General features: G+C 43.3%; 3 protein-coding genes across 8 annotated transcripts in view; 2 read left to right on the top strand and 1 right to left on the bottom strand.

Moving 5' to 3' along the window:
- LOC119650423 (intraflagellar transport protein 122 homolog) overlaps window positions 1-1,236 on the bottom strand; it is a 66,186-nt gene extending 64,950 nt beyond the window's left edge. For both annotated transcript variants that reach the window (XM_038053234.1, XM_038053235.1), the window contains exon 1: window positions 1,028-1,236. In XM_038053234.1, coding sequence (XP_037909162.1) covers window positions 1,028-1,095 — 68 coding nt within the window. In that variant the 5' untranslated portion in view covers window positions 1,096-1,236. The remainder of the gene's footprint in view (window positions 1-1,027) is intronic.
- LOC119650424 (involucrin) lies at window positions 655-16,201 on the top strand. Of its 4 annotated transcripts, none has more exons than XM_038053238.1 (5): window positions 656-894; window positions 1,548-1,722; window positions 12,071-13,870; window positions 13,938-14,855; window positions 15,698-16,201. In XM_038053238.1, the coding sequence occupies exons 2-5, from the start codon at window positions 1,690-1,692 to the stop codon at window positions 15,725-15,727; spliced, it is 2,781 nt and encodes a 926-aa protein (XP_037909166.1). In that variant the 5' UTR covers window positions 656-894; window positions 1,548-1,689; the 3' UTR covers window positions 15,728-16,201. The 4 variants fall into 4 exon arrangements, with proteins under 4 accessions (XP_037909167.1, XP_037909166.1, XP_037909165.1 ...); XM_038053237.1 differs by lacking the exon at window positions 656-894 and adding an exon at window positions 1,245-1,397; XM_038053236.1 differs by lacking the exon at window positions 656-894 and adding an exon at window positions 1,359-1,490.
- A 6,855-nt stretch (window positions 16,202-23,056) lies between these two features.
- LOC119648734 (SURF1-like protein) lies at window positions 23,057-24,523 on the top strand. 2 transcript variants are annotated; one of them, XM_038050552.1, is made up of 6 exons: window positions 23,057-23,304; window positions 23,358-23,479; window positions 23,534-23,731; window positions 23,785-23,952; window positions 24,115-24,365; window positions 24,469-24,523. In XM_038050552.1, the coding sequence occupies exons 1-5, from the start codon at window positions 23,128-23,130 to the stop codon at window positions 24,323-24,325; spliced, it is 876 nt and encodes a 291-aa protein (XP_037906480.1). In that variant the 5' UTR covers window positions 23,057-23,127; the 3' UTR covers window positions 24,326-24,365; window positions 24,469-24,523. The 2 variants fall into 2 exon arrangements, with proteins under 2 accessions (XP_037906480.1, XP_037906479.1); XM_038050551.1 differs by lacking the exon at window positions 24,469-24,523 and having other exon boundaries at window positions 24,115-24,370.
- Window positions 24,524-25,837: the final 1,314 nt, after the last annotated feature.

Raw genomic sequence — 25,837 nt, forward strand, 5'->3', positions numbered from 1 at the left:
CAAGTAGTTGCTGGCGATATCGAACTGGTGGACATCGCCGGAAAACAAGGGTGCGCAGGTTGCGCCATTGTTGATAGGAAAATATATGTGCAAACAAAAGGGGATCAGAGATTTTGTTCATTGAAAAAAGAAACTAGAACCCAAAGATTTTCGTTTTCTACAAATAAATTGGAGTAAAGATTACGAGGGCCCGAATGAAGGTAGTAGGATCTGCCAAGTCGGTCACAGTTTCATTTAATTCTTCTGCCCACTGTACCCTCCCAGGATCATGGTGAGTTGAACCGAATCTGTCCTGCCTCACCAATGGCATCCCTGTACAAATTGCGAATCAAAAGAACGCTTTCTCGTCAATCCCATCCGCCATGGTATTTTAGCAACATGTTACTCAGCGGAAACTGATAAGTCCGAACAAATGTGATATTACTTTATCAATTATCAAAAATCGGCAGCGTCCGTGCTTTATGAATTTCATTTCATCTCTACACGTCCCCGCATTTTTCGCTGTTATCTTAGAGATTTCGAATGTGGTTATCTTTGAGGCGCAATATTTTCAACGAATTATCTGAACCGAAACAACGGACCACACTTAGTTATCGGTCACGTGACCGCCTGAGTAATGGGGCAGAGTTTGTCCCGCTGAGCCGCCAGCTCAATTGCAGCGTTCCGCGCTTCAATCGTCCTCTTAGTCATTGCTGACGAAAACCTGATAGCGTCTTTTGCATTGTCGAGGCGAGTTTCGGAAAGCTGTTGAAGCACAGTCGGGTGGATTGCAGCCCTCCGCCCTGCAAGCTAAAATTAGTCGCTTGTGTGGGAAAATCGCCACGCATGGTCACAAATCGGTGCCAGTTGTAAAAAATTCTCCAAAGTAATTGCGAATTTCATCACTTCGCGGAGGTAACTTGATACTTGTGCATTCTAAAATCAAAGTGCTGTAATTATGTGACGTGGTTTTTCCACCGAGAGCTTTTCGTTTATTTTGTTTACTAACAACGCGATAACCTCAAAGGCTCCTCCACCGACTATTTACCTCACATAATCCAATTTTTCACTGGGCTCATGGATTTTCTCAACCCACTTCAGCACAGCTCTCATCATTAATCGTAACGCCGTCTTGAATTCGCGAAAATTCCAGCAGTTGAATCACGAATTTCACAATAAAAGTGCAAAGTTGAATCCTTTCGCCACTCGACCGCACTACGCTTTTGTTTACGTTTTCAGACAGCTGTCACGTTGCCGTAGTAACGCACGCACACATGCGCCCTCGGAACGGTTTCCATCCTCCTCTTGGCCTTTTTTCATGAACGAATTCGCCCGAAGCTGCCATCTTCCCCACTCATCAACGATCTTTTGACATCTTGCAGGAAGTACCATTTCGCCGAGTCAAGCGCGAGGTTAAAGTAGCTCGAAAGTGTGTTTTATTGAGTTCTTTTGGCTTTTTAAACCATCAAAAATTATAAATTTACTCGATTTGTCAGAAATTCAGTGTCCAGGTTGAGTTATGGTGTACATTATAGTAGATTACTGAAATTAATTTTTCTGCATTCAAGCCACTCGCCCCTCGATTGGGAACGCATCGACAGCGACGCCGCCATGTTTTGCAGTTTCATTTCAGTGGTCCGCGCGAGTGTTGAAATTCAATTCTGAAATTTGTCAGTAGAGCGCTTAGCGGCGCGTAAATAATTCATAATAATGAAGCGAGCAATTCAACCGAATGTTAGAAAGGTAAACGCATTGAAATTTCGCGAACGGATTTTTCCAATTTCCGCGAAAAGTCGATGAAAATTTGGCGCACAAACACAAAGTGTTCATAGGCGGCGGTGGCGATGGTGCGTGGTTCGTGCGAGACAGCATCAATTGATCGAACGCGCGGTGCGGCGTACAGTGGGCCCCTGCGATGTTTGGACGCGGCACTGCGGTCTCGAATGGTCGGAATTGTGACGTCCGGACGTTTTCCGTTCAGCGGAAAGTGATTGTTGCGGCATTTGGGACGCGGACAGGATTTGTTGGGGAAGCAGGTTACGTTGCACGGTGATAACACTAATTGCCGGCTTGTTTGCCTTATCAGAACTTGTTCAAACAGCGGCTAATTTTAGGTGGATAGAGAAATAGGTTACGAACGGCCTAGGCTGGCCGGGTCGCGGGACAGAAGTGAAGGTAGCCTGAACACATTTCCACTGCTGGATGCGTATAGCGAGGCGTTCTCTTCTCAAGTTACCTTGAACGACCCGTTCCAGAGTGCCGTCTGCGTGACTGGCTCGAAATCGCTTCCACAAGAACGCGTTCAGCCATTTCTAATGCAAATGATTCTGGTGACTGCATAGCCGCCCGTGTGGCATGTAGGCGGAAACTTGGCTACCGCATTCGAAAGATGTGATTTGCGGTCTGAATCGTGGACCCTCCAGTTTATTAGGGATGCAGAACGTAGTGGACAACATTCGCATTTCCGGAGAACCGCATTCATTCTACAGCTGGCTGCTGGAAGTCCTAGAAATTTCACTACATTGATTCCCAAAAATATAGAGGATCATCATTGACCAATCGCGAAGCTTTTCGTACAATCAGATCTACTCATTTTCTAATAGATATGATCCTGTAGCAAATAAGGTTATCCTGCTTTCGATTGGTTACAATTCTTCTGTGAAGCTACTCTCGAAAGCCGTTAATGGTAAAGCAATCAACCGTCCTTGAAAATTTGCCAGCAATTTCGCCTGGTCAGTAGTGGCTCCAAGAATCCTGTGTACCAGTTCAGGGAATGATGCTGGCAACACGTTGGCTTTGCAGTTCAAAGTTTCACCTTTTGATTGTCATGGGCAGCCATTATCGAATCCCAACTTATCCCACGGTGCTTCTCTGGTTCTTCTAGATTTATCATGAGTTTGTCTTCATGTGTAGCATAAAGACTATTTCCAAGCCATGGGTTCGAGCAATACGTTCTTCCAACAGGTTTGCGCCAACGGGACTGACAGTCAAGAACAAAACTTCTCTGTGTTTGTCAATCCAGACTAAAGAAACTGAGCGTACCAAATAGAGCACGGTTTCATCATTATAACAACACCAGTCTCGAATTCCGTAGTGAAGTTTCTCCAAAAACCAATCCTACATGGGAAAAAAGACCTTTTTGTGGTCGATCCAAGATATTGCTAAGGCCGCAATGCCTCACTATTTAGTATCCTAATTCTCAGATTTAGACGTCAATAGATGACAAAATATATCTAATGTAGAGATCGAGTGAAAGCAGGTGCATGAATACGTTAAAGGCGTCCTTTGGACAAGATCATTTATCCCCAGTAGGGTCTACACACGCGATTCTTTGGATGCTGCTAAGTCTTGGACTATTGTACTCCCTACTCAGCCCAAACCACTACACGACTCAATTATAGGTAAGCATCCGGCTAACTACGACTATATACATCTAGGAAACCATTTTCGAGCAGGCCCCCCACGAATGAGGTTTTGCAAACGTAAAAAATTATTCCAGCTTTCTTAACCCTTAACATGCAACTCGCAACACCCCAGAGAGTTGTTCTGCCGTAGGTACAACAAACAATTACACCTTAAACAAATAGAAAGAAGGATGACTAATGGTGTCGTCCAAGGCAGAGACATGTCATCAGTCATTGCCTCACTTCTGCCCTGGGAACAGCATGACCGAAAGTAGCAACAGATGGTAATCGAACCTTTTTGTATAATCGCAACCAAAAAAAAAGTATGGGGTCTTCATAAGACCTCAGCTTAGCAAGCAACGTTGACGGCAGGAGCCTGAGATGTTAAAGGTTAATCTGTTTAATCTCAAATTAAATGACAACGAGGATTATACCAATTCGGGGAAAGCAGCGTATCTTTGTCTTAGCCGTGAAGAGCATCAGAACAGTTTACAAGTCCAGTGGTTCCACAGATTCCAGTTTGACCACGATCAAATAGATTGAATGAGGGCGAAGTGCACTTCGATCGCAGCAATTTGATCTGCACTAGCATCAGTACTGCTTTTTGACGTAATGGTGGACATCCCCCTTGGACTGCCGATTTTCATTTCCAACACCTCGTTAGTAGTATGGATTGAATTCAGACCGTCTGGATTCAAGGATGGGAACATTTTAACTTTAACATATTTTGTGGTCCGCCTTTTCCAATGTCTCCAGGGGCTCTCCATTAATGGGGAGAAGGAAAGGTCCATAGGCACGGCATGGTTGTGGAGATGCCGTTAGACGAGCTTGTCATTATCCAACTTTGGCTGCAGAATCCGAGCAACAATGCTAGGAATCTCATTATTGTTGAGAAAATCTCAGGAGGACTAGTCCTCGCATGACACGTCCTGGTTCCCATGGATCAACTAGGACAAGGCAAAATATGGGTTTGCTCTCTCTTCTGGTTCGTGACAATTTTAAGGATGTACCTGGTACTCCCGTACATATTGTTACAAATATATAATAATGTAAAAACAAAACGATATAATATTTTAAAATTATAATAATAGTTTTTTCCTACAGTGTTCTGTAGTGTACCGTTACGGTCTTGAATGAGGTGCTCTAACACACTTCAAGGCCCTGATCCAACATGGATTGTTGCGCCAACGATTATTATTAAGAAATAAGGAATAACATTAGTCGATGTGGCGACATTTAGCCTTGATATGAAGTCTGATCGAAGAGTTCCAGGACTTTTTCAATAACTCTCGACTGTTTCATGGATGTTGTTCCAGCGTTTTCTCCTTGATCCTCCTCTATAATCTGAAACCGTTGTCCTTTCATTGGGTACTTGAGTTTTGGGAACAGTCAGAAGTCACACGAAGCCAGGTCAGGAGAATAGGGGGCATGCTGAAGGGTTGTCATTGAATTTGGCAAAAACTCGCGAATGAGGAGCGCGGTGTGACAGCATGACATCTTTTGCCGTAAAGTTCTCAGGGTTTGGTGGGATCGGTAACGGTTGATTGGCTGACCTTGTGGGAAGAACTCATCTTTCGAATCGAAGAAAACAGTGAGCATCACTTTTACGGTTGATCTCACCTAGAGAGCTTTTTGTTTGTATTGTTGAATTCCACGTCGTAGTCATAAACTCAAGACTCGTCATATGTAATGATGGTTTTGAAGAAGCTTCCGTTAGCATTGGCCAATTTCAAGAGCCTCTGACAAACCTACAGCCAATGCTCTTTTTGAGCCTCTGTCATCAGTCGTGGAATAAGCTTGGTTGCAACCATTCTCATCTCCCATTTTTGGGTCAAATTCTCCTGACATGGCCCAATTGAGATGTCGCACTCCTCTGTCATCTCTGGAATCGTCAAACGACAATCGGAAGGCACAAGGCCACTCACTTCGGCCACATGAAAACGGTCAATTGAGGTTGAAGGCCTTCCGGAGCGAGAGTCATCTTCTAATTTTCTGCCTTCGTTGAACCGTTTAAACTACTCGTGACACCGTGAACGACTCATCGGTTTGGAGAAGTTTACAGCAACAAAACAAAATGAAGATTACTCAGGAAGGTGCCCGCTAAAAAATGAGCACCGAACGAGTTGCCAATGTGAAGGCGCGTAATCTGAAAAGTTCTGGAACTGTTTTGATCAGACCTCGTACAAACTTTGAGGCGATTAGCTCGCCACAGTCGAAGCTGACCATAATTTGTAGTACAAAATATTAAGGTCTGGATTGCCAGAAGGCCGGTTTGAGTTGAGCGAGGGGTTTGCGCCGGCGCAGAATTCTGATGAAATATCCAATACTGACTTTTGAAAAGGAATTGACTAAGAAGTTTAGCAACGGCTTGTGAAATATCTGTTTGGTGCACTGAGTTCCGATATTTCCAACCCTTTTTCGCAGAAATATATACTAAGAAACCATCACTGAGGCAGGATGGTGACATTGAGTTCTTGATGCTAGTTTTGAAGCTTCTTCTACAGTGAACATTTTTGCGTCTGAAAAAGATCGTTTGATGCTAGTCGTCTACGTACTTTTGCAAAAGCCTCTTGCATTATACTACACTCGATATTCCCATTTCACTTTTTTATTAGCTTTTGCCCGTTCACAATTGGGGTCGGCTCGTCAAGAGCTTGAGGTAGATGCAGTCACGAGGCTTTCAAATCCCCATACAGTATATCAGGCCACCGTTGTTTCGGGCGGCATTTAGTCGCTTACCATAGACTTCGATGTTCAGACGAATTTTGGCAAGTGAATTTTCATTAGCGCAAATTACATGACCTGACCATACCATCGAAGACGCCTCTCACGCAATTCTTCCACTTTCGGTGCAACCTCATATTGATCAGCAATGCCCTAATTCCAGATGTGATCAAGACTGTAGCCAGCCAGCACTCCCAATCTATAGGGGGCGACAGGGCGGATAACACTGCGGCAAATTTTAGATTTGAGACGTTCGTTGATACATCCATCACAAAGAATACCAATTGTGGAATGCCACTTCATCCAGATTGTGCTAATAAGTGAAGCGATTTCATAACACAGTCCTCCACTGGCTAACACCCGAGATATTTAAATCATTCAGTTCTGGGTAGGTCACTGTCACTGACAGTGGTAGTGCCTTTTTCATGGTGAAACAGCGTAGTCTCCTCACGTCAAGCAACAGTTTATCGCTGGTGGAATTATCATCCACCAGGGCTACTTAGCTTGCTAACGGCCTTCGGCACGTACCCTATTGAGCGGCTGCTATAGTCTTGCTTCTCCATCTAGTAACACCACCATTGGCGTACTTCACTTTTGCTCCCAAGAAAACTGCTGTACGAGTTGTTTGTCAAAGGGCGATTTATCGTTGTAACATCCGCTACTCAGAAGAGACTGGAATACAGGGTTTCACTAGAGTGATTGGAAAAAAAGTTAGCAAAGAATTCTCCTTTGGTCTGGTGGGTATGTTATTCTGTCTCCACTCTTTTCATACAATTCTTTATGATTTTCCAAACAGGAGCGGCCTTGTCGGCTATTGGGACCATCTGACTAAACACCTGCTTAGTGAGCGCATACACTTTACAGTGCCAAATCTTACTTCATATGTAATTTCATTGCCTTCGTTGACGTTAGGGTTTTTTTGTACAACCTGGAAAAAGATCAGTTTTGTACTTTAATTAGTTCTTTGCTGCTACCTTATAAGTTGTGAAGCATTTAGTTAAACTAATTTTCTAGGTATATAGACTGGTGTTTTGAACATAGATATGACAGAGTATCCTATCGTCATCACCTGATCACAGTCCGGTATAAGAAGAACTACTCGCTAGGGACCAGTCCCCAGTTATGTCCAGTGGACCCGCGGTCCTATACTATCTTTTGACTTTTTGTGCAACCCTATCAACATGATCCTTGGTAATTAGAAAAAAATAAATTACTGCTCTACCTCTTCCCTTGTATTTTTTATGAATGATCAGAATGTCATTGACGTAGTGATCGACACTGACTTTGCTCGAGAATCCGGCATCCGGGGTACAAGATACAGATTGAAAAGTTTGCGATCTAAAACGCAACCTTGGGAATGCCGCTTTGGACAAAAGTCCTTTCTTCGTTTATTATCGGGGCTCTTTGATGCAGAAACCTGGATTTCAACTGGTATCTTTTCCCTTGCTAATTAGCAAGGTACAAGCCCCATAATTATGCGTTCCATAATTGAACCCTGCAGTTGTGAAAGATAACTGAACAAAGGATGCAGGGCGTCGTAAGTATAAGTTCCTTCAGTGTTGTCATCTTGTCTATCGGTTTATGGTACTAGTGTTTGTTTTGTTGTCTCAAACGTCTCCAAAAGTGATGTCTTCCTAAAAGGAGTTAGTTCTCTTTTAATTTATGCTCAAAAATGGTCGGCACTACAGTCCAAACATAAGGAACTCGGTGAGCTTCCTTTTTGGCCTCCCTCACCATCTTGATCCAGTTGCTTCGTGTCAGAGCAGTGTAAATAATTGGTGATGTTGGGCCTCCCCCAGAAATGCAGCCTTCCTTTTTGGTTCTTAAAACGGGTTTGGGGTTTGCACTGCACCACGCCTTAATGCTAGGATCTTCTGTCTTTGATTTCAAAAGTGGCGTGCGGTCAAATTTTTAATTTTGATTGAGGGTAGATGGTTTCACTGGCAACTTTAAAGTGTTTACATCGAATCTTATTCTTGGGAAATAGTTTATTTCCTGACTCTAAATGCAGATCATATACAGGGTGCGGCGCGGGGACTTCCTTATTTGAATTGCGCGTCACACAGCGACCATTAATCTTACGAGAATAGATCTGTTTGCATTCAAAACGGCACAGCCTAACTTTTTTTACGGTTACTTTAGTAACGACCATGCAGACAAGAGAATAGCGTGCATTCGCCGTGGGGACTTTCTCTTCTAACAATCGTTCGATTATTGCAGCGTGCATTTAGAAAACAATTTAAAATCGCGCCTGTAGGTCCCCTTCTTGATCGGAAAATGATTGTTCAGTGGGTGGACACGTTTATGGATACTGGCAATGTGTGTAAAAAAAGGCCGGAACCCTCAAAAGTCATCAGGACTTTCTGGAGAAAGTATCGAGAAGGTGCGGAAAGCGATTTTGAAATCTCCCAAGCGATCTGCACGCAAACATTCAGTTGCTCTTATGATTTCTAAGATTTCATCTATGCAAACTGGTAGTGATGCAAAAACTTAATACACGCGATTTCGATTCACGACAAAGGGTCTGTGAAGCCTTGGTCAAAAGTCTGCCTCATGACACACTTGTGTTCTTCAGCGATAAGGTACACTTTCAGGATGCGTTAATAATCAAAACATACAATATTGGAGTGGCACGAACCCCCGAGAACTTCACGGACAGCTCCGCATACAGACCGTGTGTGTTTGGTGGGCATTGTCGAGAGCTGGCATTATTGAATCCTGCTTTTTTTTTAAGAAAACGACAAGACAATTCCAGTTACTTCTGACCTTTATATCCAAATGATTGAAGAATTTTTCCTTGCCAAACGTGGAGAAATGAGTCGGATATACTGCCAGCATTCATTGGTCAAAAGGAGGTGGGTTTGGAATCATTTGAAATCTGAGATTGGACTCGCCATCCAGCTTTTCCAGGGCTCGGGTTTTTGAGGAATTGATGAGGTCACGATTGCGCACTACTTTAACATTGAAATCTCTAGTTATAAGAAGGTTTGCTATCCAGAAAAGACTAGGTCAGCAACGCTCCTTCTAAAATACTTATTTGGTGAGGAGTGATCAGTTAGGATTTTATGTTTCTCTCTAGATCAGGCTATAAACAGAAATGTTTTGAAATCGGGAAATATCTTCATGTAAAATTGCTGCATCGAAATTATGCCAATTGTTCTGGTATGTGAAGAACTCTTAAGAGCTTATATTCTTGACAACATTTTCAATGTTGCGCTGAAATATTTTCACAATCGGCATTTTATATTGGTTGAAAATCATTTGCATTATTTTAGGCATCTAATAAAATTAAGTGATTGTAATATGAGGATTTGATTTATGGCCTTTGTTTTTTGCCATTAAATACCTTTAGAATTTGACTGAAGATCATTTTATATTGCGACACATTCGGATTTGATGAATGCGCAACGACAGGGACGAACTCTCGGATTCATTCGATAGCCGAGGAAAAGCTGTCTTAGTGGGAATATAGGCTTGGACTTTAATCACAGGGCGGTATGATTTGTTACCTCTCATTATTCTATTGAGCCTTTTTAGTATGGTCAGGAATTTATTCGAATTCCAACCCCCGCGGCTAAATTCAGAAAGATGGGCTCTTTCCTCCAATATAAAGTATCTGGGTGTGATCCAGGATTCTAACTTGAATTGGAGGCTGAACATAGAAGTGAGGGTGAAGAAGGCCGCCTATAAGAAGTCCTTTGTAAAGAAATGTGGTCTTCAAGGGGGCAAGAAGTACAAGAGAACCAAGTTTAACAGAACTCCAAGAACCGTGTGTCCAGGTATTACTGGGGCTGTGCAGACCTGCCCGGCAGATGCCCTCAATGTATCAACGCTCTCAGACGGTGTGGGCACGGGCCAAAGTAACATCCCAGACGAATACGTATCGAAATATGCCATACGCAAACTCAGCTTTGTGAAGAATTCTGCTGTGGCCTTCCAGCCAGGGTAGAGTGGAGAACTCTTGACATGCTGCATGGATATCACACAATTTTCTTCATCGACAAATCAAAGATTGTCTTTGGCATCATTGCTTGGGTTTTCTCGGATGCACACAATGTAGCCGTGTTTTCCCGGCGAAATGAGCATGATCCGAACCCCAAACGTAACATAGGCGTTCTGGCCAGCAGTCAGGCGGTCTTTACAGCTTTGCGCTCATTGACAACATTTTTCCCGTTGGTGAGGCAGTGCAGAGATGCACTGAATGGTCTGGGCGGCACGTTCGAAGTCAATCTCCTCTAGGTCCCAGATCATAGAAACAGAAGGCAATGAGTGGGCTGACGGACTGGCTAGTTAGGACTCTGGGGACAGGAATCGCGAAAGCTTTTGTTCCGAACGCGTGCAAATAAAGATGTGAATACGGCGTTTTGCACGGGGAACTGGCCTATAGGGTACCATGGCACCATTTAGTTTACTGGATGGAGCCGCAACTTCGAGCACTCAGGCCATTGTTAGGCCCATTGTACTATCCCCGTAAATCGCCTATTCAATGGCTTCCCGCCTACGCTGTTCGCAGGCTTCAGCGAATCTAAGAACATTCTCCAAAGGCAGAAAGTGTGCAGATTCTTCATTGAAGAAAACATTGCCACGGTGTCTTCATCTGAGATCTGAGGTTACCGGGCAGCTGCATAAAAAGTGCAGGGCCGTTTCCTCCTCCTCCTGACATTGGCTACACATAGCCGATACCACTACCCCAATCTTTTTCATATAGTATTTTAAGGAGCAATGTCCCGTTAAAAGCCCTACTAGGGTTTTCATGTCTCACTTCTTAAGGGACAACAAAAATGCCGCTCTAGTGGCACCAGGGTAGTCCAAATTTCTCAACTCGCCTGCCTGAATCCTTGCAATTTCACCCTTCAAAGTAGGCTTGACAGTAGATGGTCGGATTCCAAGAGCTGGTTCTGGCCCCACCATTGTGGATCCAGACCCTCGGCGAGCCAGTCTGTCAGTTTTCTCAATACCAGATACAAGAATTCTCTTCAACCTATTATAGTTCAGCTTTTGTGCATCAGTCCATGCATTGAATCTTGAAACTCCTGATGAATTCTTAGAACCTAATGCCATCAACGCTGGTATTATTGCAATTTCCCCCTATAATCCTATCAGCGTGTACCGGGAAAATTCCCCTGTGGATACTTAAGGGCGGAAATTGTTTGAGCTTAGCTGGCGTAGTTTGTGTGGCCTGTGTAATAGCTTATAAGTAGAGGAAAACCAACTTTCACGAAAAAATTTCTCTTCCCTCCCAGATTTCCTTGTGATCGGTACCTAAAAGCCTTGTTTTCTACGCTGGCCACATCTTGCATTCCAAACGGTTTCCAGACATCCATGTCCAGTAACTCGTCACCACTTTTGTTTAACACCCCTTATCCGAAGGAGAACTTTCTTTACTTTCCACTGTTTGGCCGCAATCTTTCTGGTGCAAAGATTAGTGTCCCGAATGAAGAAAAGTAAAACGCACTTGGAAACGTATCGTAACACAAAAATTGGAAAATACACCCCAAACGTTGTAGGGAGGGGGAGAGTCGAAAATAGAACTGAACGTCCGAAAGCGGTCACCAAGAACTTCGCAACATCAACACTGAAAATCGAAAAACTTCTTACCATTGAATTTCCTAGCACTGTCGAAACCAATACAATACACATCCTATTTCCATATGCATGGAGATCTCTCCGCGAACAACACGAAATAAAATCATTTACCGCATCTGCCTACTGGAGGCAGGTTCTCTAATATTGGCCGTTGATCATTATATTCGACTAACATACCTCCGCCTAACATGATAAAGCCCCACTCGATTAGACCGGTGGAGTTAGTGTTCCGCTGCTTAAAATCCGCAAACACAAAACCCGTCAAATGAATGATCATCAACAATTTAATTATGCTGTCTCGCACTCACGCCATCCAGCCAATCCAGCTGCAATACGGTAAATTCCTTTGAACTTACAAATACGTTGTTGAATTTCAGGTCTACGGTGGGCCAAGCGCCCAGCAAGAAAGTCAAATGAATGCCGTACGTAAAATACACAACCTACTTTCGAGTGGCGCCGTTACAGTTACAGGACCAACACAACCCCGCATCCTCAAACAGAAGATGGGCATTACGACAAATGTAACATCAACAACTTCGCCTGGGACAATTCAAAACAGCCAAACACAAATAGTTCAACAAGCGCCCTCGCCACAGAGCCGCTGTTACGTTTGTGATGAAGTTGTGGGTAACCAGTGTACGCTGCTGTCAGAGTCAGTAACGACACACTCCAATACAAAACTACCAAATAAAATTGGGCAATTAATTGGCGAAGCCTTTATGGTTATTATTAGTTTAGAAGACGTTATATGTAAGCGCTGTGTCATGATGATAAATCACTTAGATCGGCTGGAACTCGATTTCGAAAGAGTAAAGTCAAGTTTACTGAATTTTATCTTTAAAAAGTATGGATTGTCCGATGAAGATCGACAGGCGATCACGTCACCCCCAGCCAAATTGCAAAAACTTAATAGCGGAAATACCGCCCGCAAATTAATAGACGACGAGCAAGAAATAGGGACTCGAAAAATTGTGCAAAGCGTACAAAGAGATCCGGCTGATAGTCAACTTTCGAACATGTTCGAAGGTAACGACAAACAGCCCCAAACAAAAGTCATAAGTCAACAACAAACAACCACACAAAACCAACAAACGCCAGCCCGCAAAGGACCGATAAAAATATACAAGTGCATGTCGTGCGAATTCAAAACAACGGACTTGAAACAATTCCAACCCCACTACGAAATATGCCGCCAACAGAACGGATTCCGTTGTAAAATATGTAAAAAGATTTTCGTCAATATGACGACGCTGAAACAGCACGTTGCGGAAAAGCATCCCAACGAATATACCTGCAATATTTGCAATACAAACTTCCTGAATGAAATTACACTGAAAAAACACATGGAACTGAATCATCCAGAGAATAAATCACCGAGCGGAATGGTAGCCGGCGAGCAGATTCTTCATTCCTGTAACATGTGCCAGTACAAGACAACGGACAAGGCCAGTTACGACGACCATTTGAGGAAGCACGTGAAGTTGAAGCCTTTCAAGTGTAGGATCTGTTCTGTGCGCTTCGAAACACGCGAACAGGCAAGTATACACGCTAAGTCCCATCAGCCCAACTACTATAAGTGCGGAACATGTTCTGCCTCGTTCACACAACGCGAGATGCTCGTCAAGCATTTTGAAACGCATCAGAAGCAACAAGCGCCACAACAACCTCAACAACAGCAACAACCTCAACAAGGACACCAAGTTGAGCCGCGCATGCTCTCGACGCAGAAACTTCTTCAAGACACTATCGATGAAGCTCTGCGTGAGTCTGAGACGTTAGATAGCAAGGGAATTCACTTCTTCTCCTGTAATATCTGTTCGTTGACATTCATCCAGGAGAACTATTACAATCAGCATATGGAGATGCATAAACGTGAAGGCAAGAAGGGTGCAACGGTTGTAACAACTACTCCGACAACCTCCCAAAGCCTCATACGACAAGATATGAGGAATTCAAACCTGCTCACCACAACGGCACAAGGGTCAAATATATCAGAGACGGACATTGAAAGTATTTTCGAGAAAATGCACTCGGATAAGGCGGAAAATGAGGCTAGTAATAGTAATAGTAGTGAGAATCTTGTTATAACAAGTCAGGAAAACTCTGTTGGCGGAATAACTTTCAACATCACAATACCTCGTCAGGAGAATGCCAGCGAAAGGCCGGTAGCGAAAACGGTAAGAAGTGATTTCTGATTATATCTGAAGATTTTGTCATTAAAAATGTTTTTATTGAAATTTCTAGGGTAACCAAAATCAAGCCGATCAGCCTGCTACATCGACTGCATCTGGAGAAAGTGTCAGTGTCGGCATTGATATGCCCGTCCTTGACCAGGGTCCTGAAGATAGCAACCAGCGAAATGCAGACCAAAAACTTCAGTTGGCATCTGCCGAAGGTGCCCAACCAGAGCAAGTAGCCACAGGACCAGTCAGTATGCCCAGCTTAGACGACGAGGGTGACTCACAAAGTCAGCCGTCCAACACAGATCAAGTACCCATGGATCTGGAAGACATGCAAAATGCCGTTGAGGGCAATCAGATAAAATTCATACTTAACGAAAACGGTCAAATCCTACAATTAGATAATCATATAATCACAACGGACGCGGATGGGAATCAGATCCTTGTTCAAGGTACGGATTCGGAACAGATCCAACAGTTGTTGCAGAGCGTAGGAGTCTTACAAACCGCCGATGGCTTGGACGGCGAACTCCAAATGATCGGCGATAATAACCAAATGATCATCGTACAACAGGGAGATAACGAAGCACAGTTGATTGACGCATCATTGTTAAATGCAGACGGTCATATTGTCATTCAACAATCCCAAGACGGTGATATTCCGGAAGGAGCGCATGCAATCGGCGAGGACGGAGTACGGATACCCGTATCGGTCGCATATACGACAAATGAACAGGGCGAGACGGTCGCTATCCACGCACAATCCGAACAGCCTGAACAAGAAAATTCAGAGTTGATTAACCAACAGGCGAAAAATGAGGAGTCCCAAGAGAAGCCCAACGAACCAACGGAGGAGAGTACCAGGCTCGCCATTCCTGTGACTTCGGAACAACAAATAGTCGCGACGACACAATCCCTGCCTACGTCCACAGGCGAAGCATTCTTCGCGCTTGAGGACCTCATGCAGCAGTCTGAACAAAAGGCGAGTGAATGAAATATTTAGGACATACTAGAGTTTACGTTTAATTCAGGATAGTAAACATGTAATCCGCGACTAGTTCTAGTGAAGAAGCAAACAGAAGGACGTGATCGAAAAAGGCGGTGTGGAACTGGGAAAATATGTTCATGGAATGCTGATGATGCAAATTTCTTCCAATTGACACAGAGTATTATGGTGAAAAGAAGACTTAGTACATAAGTCCGCTGTGGTTTTCACTTTCTCGCCAATGGAACAATCGGGGAAAATGTAACCCCTAAATATGGCGAGACATAATGTAGCTAACTTCAAAAACGAAAACCTAACTAATTCGCGTGAGCATATTCATCCAGTTTTAGCGTTGGGAGAAAATCCCTACGGCAGGGCTCTGAGCTGCCTCCTTGTTCTAGTACACCGCAAAGTCAACTATTGTGTCTTGTGAAAAGGATCATTCTTTTCACGGTATCCATCTTCGGAAAGATTAATGTTCAAGAAAAAAAACATAGTACGCTTGGGATATTTTTTGATTACGTTTTAGTGAATGGAAGAAAAATAATGTTAGTTTCTTATCGTAATATTCTCAGTTTTAATATCCCTTTTCAAACATAATAACTATATTTTCACACACACAAAAACACGTAAACGAGACAAAAAAAATCCAATATAAATTCAAGAAGAAAGATTTAAGCAAGAGGACACGACTCCTGCTGATTCCAAACGTTTTAAAAAGCATAAAGAAAGCTGAGAAATATGTTTAAATATAAATTATATAAAACATAGCATATTTATCTTGTAATGTAGTCAATCATTTATTATTAAAATATAATAATAATTATCCTTTTTACTAGAAATGGAACGAAAGTAATCAACTATTTTAGTTGAGAAAAAAAACTATAAAACGAAGCAAACACACATACCAGAGGAGGATATTTTAAGTGTCACACATGTCAACATTTTGATTACGCATTAGAGCTTTTATTTCTATTACAACTTCCCGATGGAAGAGTTGACCCCCAGTTTCATTTTCTACTTCATGCTATATAAACCCACAAACACACACCTTATATTATATTTCAGAATAATATAGACTTAATACTTATGAATAGAACTACAAAGAAAAAAGATGGTACGGAGGTGCACAGATCTGGATTTGTTGACAATATAAGGATATACACGTAAAAGATAAAATTTTTTTTTTGTTTCTTTGAAATATTTCTTTGTCCCTTTTTCAATGAGTTTCACTTTGATTATGAGAATGATGTAATATTAGGAAGTATGAGAAGGCAAAGTAAAGTATAAAAAGCTTTGATTTGTAAAATAAATAAAAAATATTAAATTTAAGAAAATAACGACTTCGTGTTTTTACATTTACACTAACAGCGCAAAAATTAGCGTGGCTTAGGCCTGCATCAATAAGGAACTCCAGATTTCGCTCGGAGATTCACTAATTCGATACCCTCAGAAGCTGCCTGTCGTCCTGGCATACGCAATTGCTCTTATCTAAAACAGTGTCTGCCATGTGTTTCTTAAACATAAGCATTACCTCTATAGAACTTCACCCATACGATTTTTCTTACCTACCCACCGCAGCCTATTGAGCTAAATTTTATGTGCAAACGGTTAATGTCGCTCAGATTTCTTCGTTATATAGGCTGCGGACTTGTGTTTCCTGCTCTCTGAAGGTCCAAGGAGTTTAACGTGAATATCTGCCGTGTCGGCATAGTTCCACGGTCCTCTTTGGTCGCAGATTGATTTTTAGACCACAATCAGAGCCCCGCCGGGACAGATACCGCATTACTGGTTTATACTGAATTCAGGCTCAGCATTCATACCAGCGGACGCAACCCCATCTAACAATTCTGCCGGAACTAAGGCGTACGGCTCCCAAGTTGTACAACGGAATTCCACAAGAAACTCTACTCGCAACCAATGGCAAATGTTTTTTTTTACGTTCGTACACGGAAATGTAAAATCTTAGAAGAACAGGCCCGCTTTAGCTCGGCCGCGCAAAGTTGGGACTAGAGAGGGTGCGTGGGGGATTCGCGACCATTAAAACCTATCCTCGGTTTGAAATAATAAAAGACTTGTTTCTTTTTCGCTGGTGTAGATATTTCTTCTTGCAAATACCGATATTTCGGAAACCGCTTGTTCCCTTCATCAGTGCTAGACTTGTTAGCACTGATGAAGGGATCAGGAATCTACCCCAGCGAAAAAGAAACAACAAGTTTTTTTATTATTTCAAATAATTAATCATTGGAAACACCGCATAATTACACTAAGACTGTTCTCGGTCTCTCCAGCCTCAGCCCCGCGGGACCAGCATTTAAGTATTACTTCGTGCGGTGGGTTTGCCTTTAGGCATCCGTGCTGCTCCTTTTTCTTTCTCCTCGTTCTGTAATTTAAACCTCAGCAACGATATATTTTCCGGTTGCACGCTCCTTTCCATCGCTTCGCTCAGATTCTTACTCTACATCGCGAGGGCAGTGAAACATCAGATTCCATTGGATTTTCCGGTATGTCATGACACCGTATCCCTCAAGGAGCTGGGTAATGTGGTAGTTGGTCTCTCCGTATTTCCGGTCAAACCACACCATAATGTTGAGAGAATGAACCTGTGCATACATCGCCCTGCGTAAACTCGTCCCATCTGCATTGCCAGATATCATAGGACTCTGCCCCTGCCGCATTCCTGCATCTATGTGTCCCGCCATACGTCTGACATGATACAGCATACTCATATCTTTCGCCAGAATGTCGACTGGGATCATGCTCGCCGCGACTAGCACTGGCTCATCTGATGTAATTCTAAACGGACTGCAAACTCTCAGAGTCATCAGCCGATAAACCAAATTTACCTGGTTCTCTCCGCCTCACAAGGGGCCGATAAAACAGAATTGATCGCACCCATCCGACTAAAGCAACCTCCGAGAGTATTTCGGCCTTTGGGCATGGATACTCTGATGTTCATTGAAGTCCTTTGAGGCGACCGTATGTCCACCGACTTCCGCTTTGATAGTGTTCTTTTTGCGATTTGTTATTAAGAGCTCTTCCGTTTTCTCATCCACCAAATTCAGCTCGGCTCTTTCTAGCCAGAACTTCATCATTCTCCATTGCGTACATCCTCTGGATACTGTAACAACCACAGCCAGGTCATCCGCAAAGTCTAGGCGCTTGTAATGCACGGCTAACCGCCAATTATAGTGTGCAGGTGTACAGAAGTGGCATTCGAAACCGAGAAACTTATAGTTAATAAACTCGCGAAATTCTGTATCTTGTTGTTTGATGGCTTCAGATAATTTCTGCAGTAATTCATCAAATGACGTAATACTCATTCTCACATAACTGGAAAATTGATTCTCGTGTTTTCCTAGCTCCTAAAAATAAATTGCCAATTGACCAGACCCATGACATGCTTGGAGTAAAGGATGAATCCAATATTTCTTCCTTAACATTTCGTTTTTGAACCGAATGTCCACTATTCATTAGCCCAATCGTTCTACTTACGCGATTGGGAAACCGCTAGCAAACTAGCAAAACGCCCTAAAAAATAATGAATCCTCAAAGTGGGGTTTTTGACATCATCAGAGTAAAGTTTGAATGAATGAATTTTCAAGCCTATGAACAAGAAAGAAGAAGGTCCCCTCCTTGTAATCCCCTTGAAAAATTGTAGCGGTCTTCCCCCTTAAAAAGTCATGGCACCACAAAGTGTGGCCCTTTTTATACCAAAAGGGTAAGGTTTAACAAAGGAGGGAATAAAGGAAGAAGCGGAAGATCCCCTCTCTAAAGCTCTGTTAGAAAGTCATCGCGGTCATGTATGTATTTTTTTCATCCAATGCAACACGCCACAGCAGCCGACAGAACCCAACGCGGCTCTTACCAGATTCACCACCATTCATGCAGCGTAAAGTGGGCACGCCGGAACCCATACTGGCGCTCCGGCAAGCCATTGCTTGTTTCGACGATGGATAGCAGTCTACTATAGATGACCCTCTCCATTATACATATTCAACGAGCACATCGAGCGATATGATACTGGATCGCAAGTGGCTTATTGGGTTTGGGAAGCAACACCAACTTTAACTCTTTCTACTGAGCAGGGAATATTCCTTCTTTTAACCACTCCTCGAAAGTGTTAGTAAAAAACTCTGGCCTAGCCTTCACTACCAGCTTCAAAGCTCTGTTAGGGATATCACCAAACCTGGTGGCTCATTGTCGCCAACTATCACATATTACCCACAGTCCCTCCTCAGCTACCCACTTGCTGAGCCAGACCACCATTTTCCCTCTGCTGTTTTGATGGTAAGGAAACAAAAAATCCCTATCACACGAGAGCACTTTTTCAAACTCAATTCAATTCTCCGTTGGTCACTGTAAGTGTAGTCTTCACTGACTTGCCAAGTAACTTTCCTGGCTAAAGCGGTGCTCACGTATGTCACGTCCATTATAGGCTCCTTTCTCTGAAAGTGTATGAGGGCCCAACATTCGCAAGTAGCACGTCTAGCTCTGCGAATGATTCAAACAAAACACGTCCACCCACATTCGTTATCCAGCTCTCCCATTCATAGCCCACACGTTAAAATCCCCTGCTATGATTTTCGGCCAGTCTATTCGTTTTCAGAACCAGAGCACTCAGTATCTGCTCGTATTAAATAAGAGTAGGGCTGGGTGAAACATAGTAGCTATATATGTGAATTCCTTTCACCATTGCTGTGATCAATCCATCCTTAGGCTTCCTGGCTTATTCTCCGCAAGCCCATAGCACTGCTTCCCCTATTTGATCTTGGACTCAAATACCCCACAGTGATTTCAATATGGCACACTAATTATAGTCACATCGTGTTTCTTGCGGATTGTTTGCGAGAGGATGTCCTACGTTGCCTGGCAGTGGCTGAGGTTGATTTGGATCAATCTAATCTGCACTTTACGTTGAGGGCTGTCCTAGATCCCGGGCACCTGCTTATAGTCGATTTCATTTTATAGGTAATTATCTGTAGATTTGATAGCCTCGCACAACTGGAGCAAGCAAGGTTCATCGCTGGCAGGGAAGTACCTTTGAACCAGCAGCTCGATATCTTCACCAAAAGATCCTGCCTGCAATGAGTCGGTGGAAAGAAAGGTCCATTTGTACAGTAAGCAATTTGGGTCATCTCTACACTTCTTCCGCATCTCCTGCAACGCACGAATCAAGAGAGTCCTCCAAGAATTGGTGTTCGCATGCTATTACCTGGTACCCACACCTAGGAGAAATCAAAGCAATTTTTGTTCCGCTTGTCGACAGTACTGGCATCCTTATTCTTAGTTCAGAATGTGGATGGTTCTTGAGCAGAACCCCAGTAGAGTTTCGTTTCCTTACTGGCTTCCTACAGCTAGCATTCTTATCAGTCTTCGTTCTTTGGAGGACCCTAACGTTGACGACTTCGCGACATGAGTTCAGTGCCTGATTCGTCCAAACGATCTTCTGGGAGAATAATCTTTCGAAAGTTCGGAGGTATTGATGAGAAGCTGTTTAAACATAGCGAAAACCGATAGTCTCTCCGGGCAGTATCTCGAAATACTAAATCGTGAGGCAGCATGAAAGCAAAAGTTTCATTTCAACAAGAAATTTGAAATTCGAATGAGCAACAGTATAAATTTGAAGAGTAGAATAAAGATCTACGGCTTTAACCATGATAACCCGGTGTTGGTGTTTTTAGGCCAAGATAGAAAATACTTTGAACCAACGGGAAAGCATACCAATATATTTTAGACAGATAAATGATATGGTTAGGTAGGTATCAGTGGCCATGCCGAGTAGGCCAATTATCGCCGTAGTGCACCGTTTTGATGCCACAAACCCCTAAGACCATGACTGCAGTGATAAGAGCAAGGGGGCAGAGTCCCGTCGGCTCATATCTTCAGAGCCAGTCCATAGCATTCATGGAGGAAGACAACTCTTCCACCCAGCTAGAAATCTCTCTGAGGTCCTCAAAGAATGGTTTATCTAGAGTCCGTAGCCTGACTCTAGCTGCAGCTTGGCAATCGCTAAGGAAGTGCCCCAATCTTGTATGCATTTCCACGCGCCTGGCACAAGAGCTCTCGCGATCGGCTTTTGTTATAGGCGGGCCAAATGATCCTTGACTTGGCACAGGTGGCAAGCCTTCGTCATCTGAGGTCCGTAGTTGCGAAGTAGTGCGAATTGATTCTACCCTTGACAGTCGCCAGGGCGACAAAGATGGTGCCTAGCGAAAGACGGCCAAGAATAGAACCCAGTTTGGCCAGTCTGCTCATTCCTCTTTATGCTCCTATGATAGGAAAGTCAGGGAAGGTTGACCTTGAGAATACGCTTTAGGGTCTTCAATACTAAAGAGGTGAGGCTGATTGGTTGAAAATCCTTCGCGGACTCATGGCCACGCCTGCCTGCTTTCGCTATAAAAGCCACGCGTGCGTGTCTCCAAGACTGTGGTACGTATCCCAAAGAGGTACTGCTGCGGTAAATTTCGACAAGCCACGGTGCAACCCTTTCTTGCTGTTTCTGCAGCATGACTGATATTATACCATCTGGGCCCGGAGAATTATATGCGAAGAAGTTGTTTACAGCCGATTTTATCCTCGATTACCGATTTGATAGTCTCGCACAACTTCCGGCAAGGCTCTGATTCACAGTCCTTGTGGCTGGCCTCTAAACCAGCTCCATGGCTTCACCAAAAGATCCCGTTCAAGAGCCTTGTGCCTTTTCAAAAATGCACGGGCCCCTATGTTGTTTCGAATCCTACTGAGTCTCGTAGATATTCTGGTGCTTTCAACGTTTTGGCAATAATCCAGCTAGGACCGCCTCATGGCAGTCTTGATGGCCGTTTTGTACTTCTTCAGGCAGTCCTTATATGGCTCCCAATATTTATGTCTGTAGCAGATGTTGAAGATCTCGTTGGTCAGCATCCTGAGGCTGGACAGATTTTCAGTCCACCACGGTGGCAATGTCTTCTTGTTGTATTTAACAGGGTACGAGACTTTAAAGATGATTTCGAATGCCTTCCCCCCTCCATCTCCATCAAAGAATGATTCAGCTATTTCGTTGATTTCCGAGCTGCCCAAAGGCGTATGCCTTATATTCGCGTCGCAGTCTAGTTTGGGCTTCCTTGCTTCTATGGTCGCCGTCAAATGTTTCAGTTTTTTTTAAGCCGAGAAAATATACATGTTCTCCGCTCCGGCTTTTTCCAATCTGACTACAACTAGGTCGCTTAAATTCAGGTCTGGACACAGAAAAGCGTGTGGACTGTTCCTCGCGAGGATATATGCTCTAGGTCTGCCCCGATCAACGTCTCTTATGCTGTGGAATAAGTTATAATATTTACTTTGGAGCCCTTTGATAATTCGGTCGCTTCGATTTTCATTTCGTTTTCCAGCTTGCTGGCGGCGTCAACTGAATCCAGGTCGTCCTCCGGTTTTGCTAAGCGGAACACTTCCACCTTTGCCTTCCTGACTCCGAACCGCATTTTATAATCTAGCTTTTCCAATGCCTCTAGACACTGTCCGTTTATTAGAAGCAGAAAAGGGTTGGCTGTTTGCCTGGAGTTTTGGGGGCGGAGGGATTGGACGAGCTTCTTTTTGTTATTAACAAGATACGAGCAACCGGCCTCCTGGGAATCTCGTCGTAGGGAATGACATTGAGCCTTACGTCCTCTCAGGTGTCGCTGATCTGTGCGAGGCGCGAACCCAGCACACTACACTTGGTTTTAGCACAGCGCTGCTTCGGCTGGGACCGAAGGCTATAGTCTCCTGGCTGAATGCCAGCAGCTCGCCCTCCGTTCGTCTAGCATCACTCTTCTTCTATCGTTGTGTTTTATGTAATGTTTGTGGAACCCATGTCTTGATCACACGAGTAATCCGAGAAAAGGCAAGCTAAATGTATCATTTGAAACTGAACCCCTCGGCGTATGCTGTTCCATTTTTTTTCCAAAATGGAAGTTAGAAAAAACGTTAATGCCAGGACGCGATTTATTTGTTAAAATAAAAAATCCTATTTAAATGGTTTTCCTGAATGTCACCTCATTATTAGAGAAATTTTATCAATGTTTTATTCTACGGAACTTCCCTGATATTCATCGAATATGGGTTGTACACTTCAATATGACCTACTCGACTCTAACCGGCATTAACGGCCATTTGCCAAGTTTAAGCGTCACATCTTACCAGCCTCGATTTCACAAAACACGGCGAAATGTCATCAATCGGTTCGGGACCAAAACATAACCTCCGGCTCACTTGATTCGATGGAGCAGGTTTTTATAAGTTTTTAAAAATGTTCGCGGTGAAATTATTGCGTTATTCCAAGCCCCAAGAGCCACTGAAACTGCTACTTTCGAAGCAAGCAAAATCGTCGAACGGATCAAAATGTTTCTGCAGCTCACCACAGTCGCCTCGGCCAACATTGAAACAGGATCCAAATAAAATATCTGCCAAAGGATGGTTCCTTCTGGTAATCACATACAGTAATTGTCTTCTGTAATATCCTTTCATATTCGTTTTTAGGCTATTCCCGCTGCCACATTCGGCCTAGGTTGCTGGCAAGTACAGCGGAAATCTTGGAAAGAGAACCTTATCCGCGAACTTAATGAGAAAACTAAGTCCGAGCCGGTGCCGCTGCCTGAGAAGTAAATTTTCTTATTTAGAGGAATGTGAAGTATTGATCTGAAGTGTACCCCAAGTTTAGAAGAACTCAATTCCATGGAATATCGCCCTGTGAAGGTCCGAGGGAAATTCTTGCACGACAAGGAGCTGTACATGGGCCCGAGGTCATTCATACATCCATACGGCGCTGAGTCGAAGAGCAGTTTGATGACTCCTCCTCGAGATGATAATGTTGGGTACCATGTCGTCACCCCGCTTAAACTCAGCGGAAGAGAGTAAACTGCAGTTAGTCTTTATTATTGATTGCGTTTAACGCTTAATGTTTCAGGGAAATAATACTCGTGAATCGCGGCTGGATCCCCAAAAAGTACATGAATCCACTGACAAGACAGTCTGGTCAGATAACTGATGAAGTCGAACTCACTGGTACCGTCAGGCTGAACGAAAACCGACCGCAGTTCTCTCCCGAGCATAGAGGCAATGTGTATCTATACAGGTGAGTCTGTTACTCGTTTTTTGGAGTCGACCCGGCTTTTAAACGGGACAAAGGCTAAAGAAAAAGAAGACTCGTGCCTTGTTTTAGTCACACCACTTTCAATAAAATAATGTTCAGAATGTACATAGAATCATGTCTTACAATATTTTTTTCATAATGCAGAGATTTGAGGAAGATGTGCTCAACAACTGGTGCAGATCCTATTTTTATTGACGCATCATATGAGTCGTCGGTCCCAGGTGGTCCTGTCGGAGGTCAGACGAGGATATCCTTACGAAACGAACACCTTTCTTATATCATTACATGGTTCAGTTTATCAGGAGCGACAGCGTTTATGTGGTATCGACAGATATTGAGACGAAAACCGCTTTGATTGAGAAGTTGAAAAAATAGCGTAAATGTGAATAAAGTTGGTAAATATTTGTGTTTAATATAAAATAAAATCCTTTCCTATATTCCAATCTGTGGCATCACAATCATGTTTTCGCCACCGAACTAAATAATGTCAGTTTTCAGGTAAGAGCTGGTAGAGAATAACACGTATCATAATTCGCCATCATGGATTCTGTCTTAATAATAAAGTTGAGTTGAGCTAGAATCTGGGATTCGAAATTCTTTATAAGACTTCCTGGTGGTTACTACTGACAAGGTAAAATACGGTGCCTATTTCAAGGCAAAAAAGACTGCAAGTACCTTAGCGTCGTTGACGCATAGGTCCGCGAACTGGTCCGGTCCGGTCCGCCATTAAGTGGATGACGGACTTAGGAAACCCTCAATTCCCAAACAAAATCTTATTTACTTCGTCACTGACAACAACTATGCACCAAGGTAGGCACATGGTTCCAGTCTCTAGTGAACCGGGTCTTGCGTCATAAGTTGCGCTTTATGTTGGCTAATACCCAACCAGCTTTTTTCAATACTCGTAGCATTCTCGTACGTCACACACAGATCTTTTTGACGACGTACTCAAACACTAAATTAAACACCATCACGCCAAAGTCACCTCACTACTTCAGGCCTGAGTTTATGTGGACGCTTTACGAAAGGTCTTGGCTTGGAACTCTGTGCTATACATGATGAATTTTGCCATTTGGATCAGTTTTGGCGATATTCGAAAGTTAGGGAAAATTTTATATAGGAAATTCTGCAGTGTATGCCTACCTAAAGTCAGTCTGGTGTACGTCGATTTATTCAACTGGGAATATTCCATTGTATTTGCCAATAATTTCCTTCTTATACAGTTTCAATATTCTTTCAATAATTTTTGCCAGAATTTGGTGGATCATACGTCTCCCTTTTTGAATTCGGGGCCTATGACATTTTTTCGCCTGTCCTGAGGCAGTTGTTTCTCTGTACATATTAGAGATGAGTCTGTGCAAAGGATATGCGAATCGATGTCCCTCTTTCTCCTATCGTCCTGCTATTATCTCGTCTATTTCGGAGAATATATTGCAATTTTCGCCATGTTTTACTGCTCATTAATCGACGGTGGTGCCGACTACTCCACTGGCCGAATGTACGGCGCATTGTTTATGAGATCAGAAACGCACATTTCACCACATAATGTGGAATTGGTGATAGTACCGATGATGTGCTTTTGGAACCCATCGTGTTCTTCAAAAGGTATTTCTCGGCCAGCTTAATCAATTACTGGAAAGGCCCGTTTCAGGTAACTTTTCTTGAATTGTGACATAATTTTGGAGTGTGGTTTTGACACCCAGCACCAAGACAGTACAGTACTTTACCGGAACTATTGCTCTTCCCATAAATGTGCGTATTGCACCTTCATTGAAGTGAATGCGCCAAAAAACCCACACAGACAGGCCTTTGCCGGTTTCAAATGCGGGTAGCAGAATAGAATATAGTTCGATTTCCGGAGAGGCAA

The sequence above is a fragment of the Hermetia illucens genome, chromosome 2 (genome assembly GCF_905115235.1).
Source record: "Hermetia illucens chromosome 2, iHerIll2.2.curated.20191125, whole genome shotgun sequence".
Taxonomy (NCBI): Eukaryota; Metazoa; Arthropoda; class Insecta; order Diptera; family Stratiomyidae; genus Hermetia; species Hermetia illucens.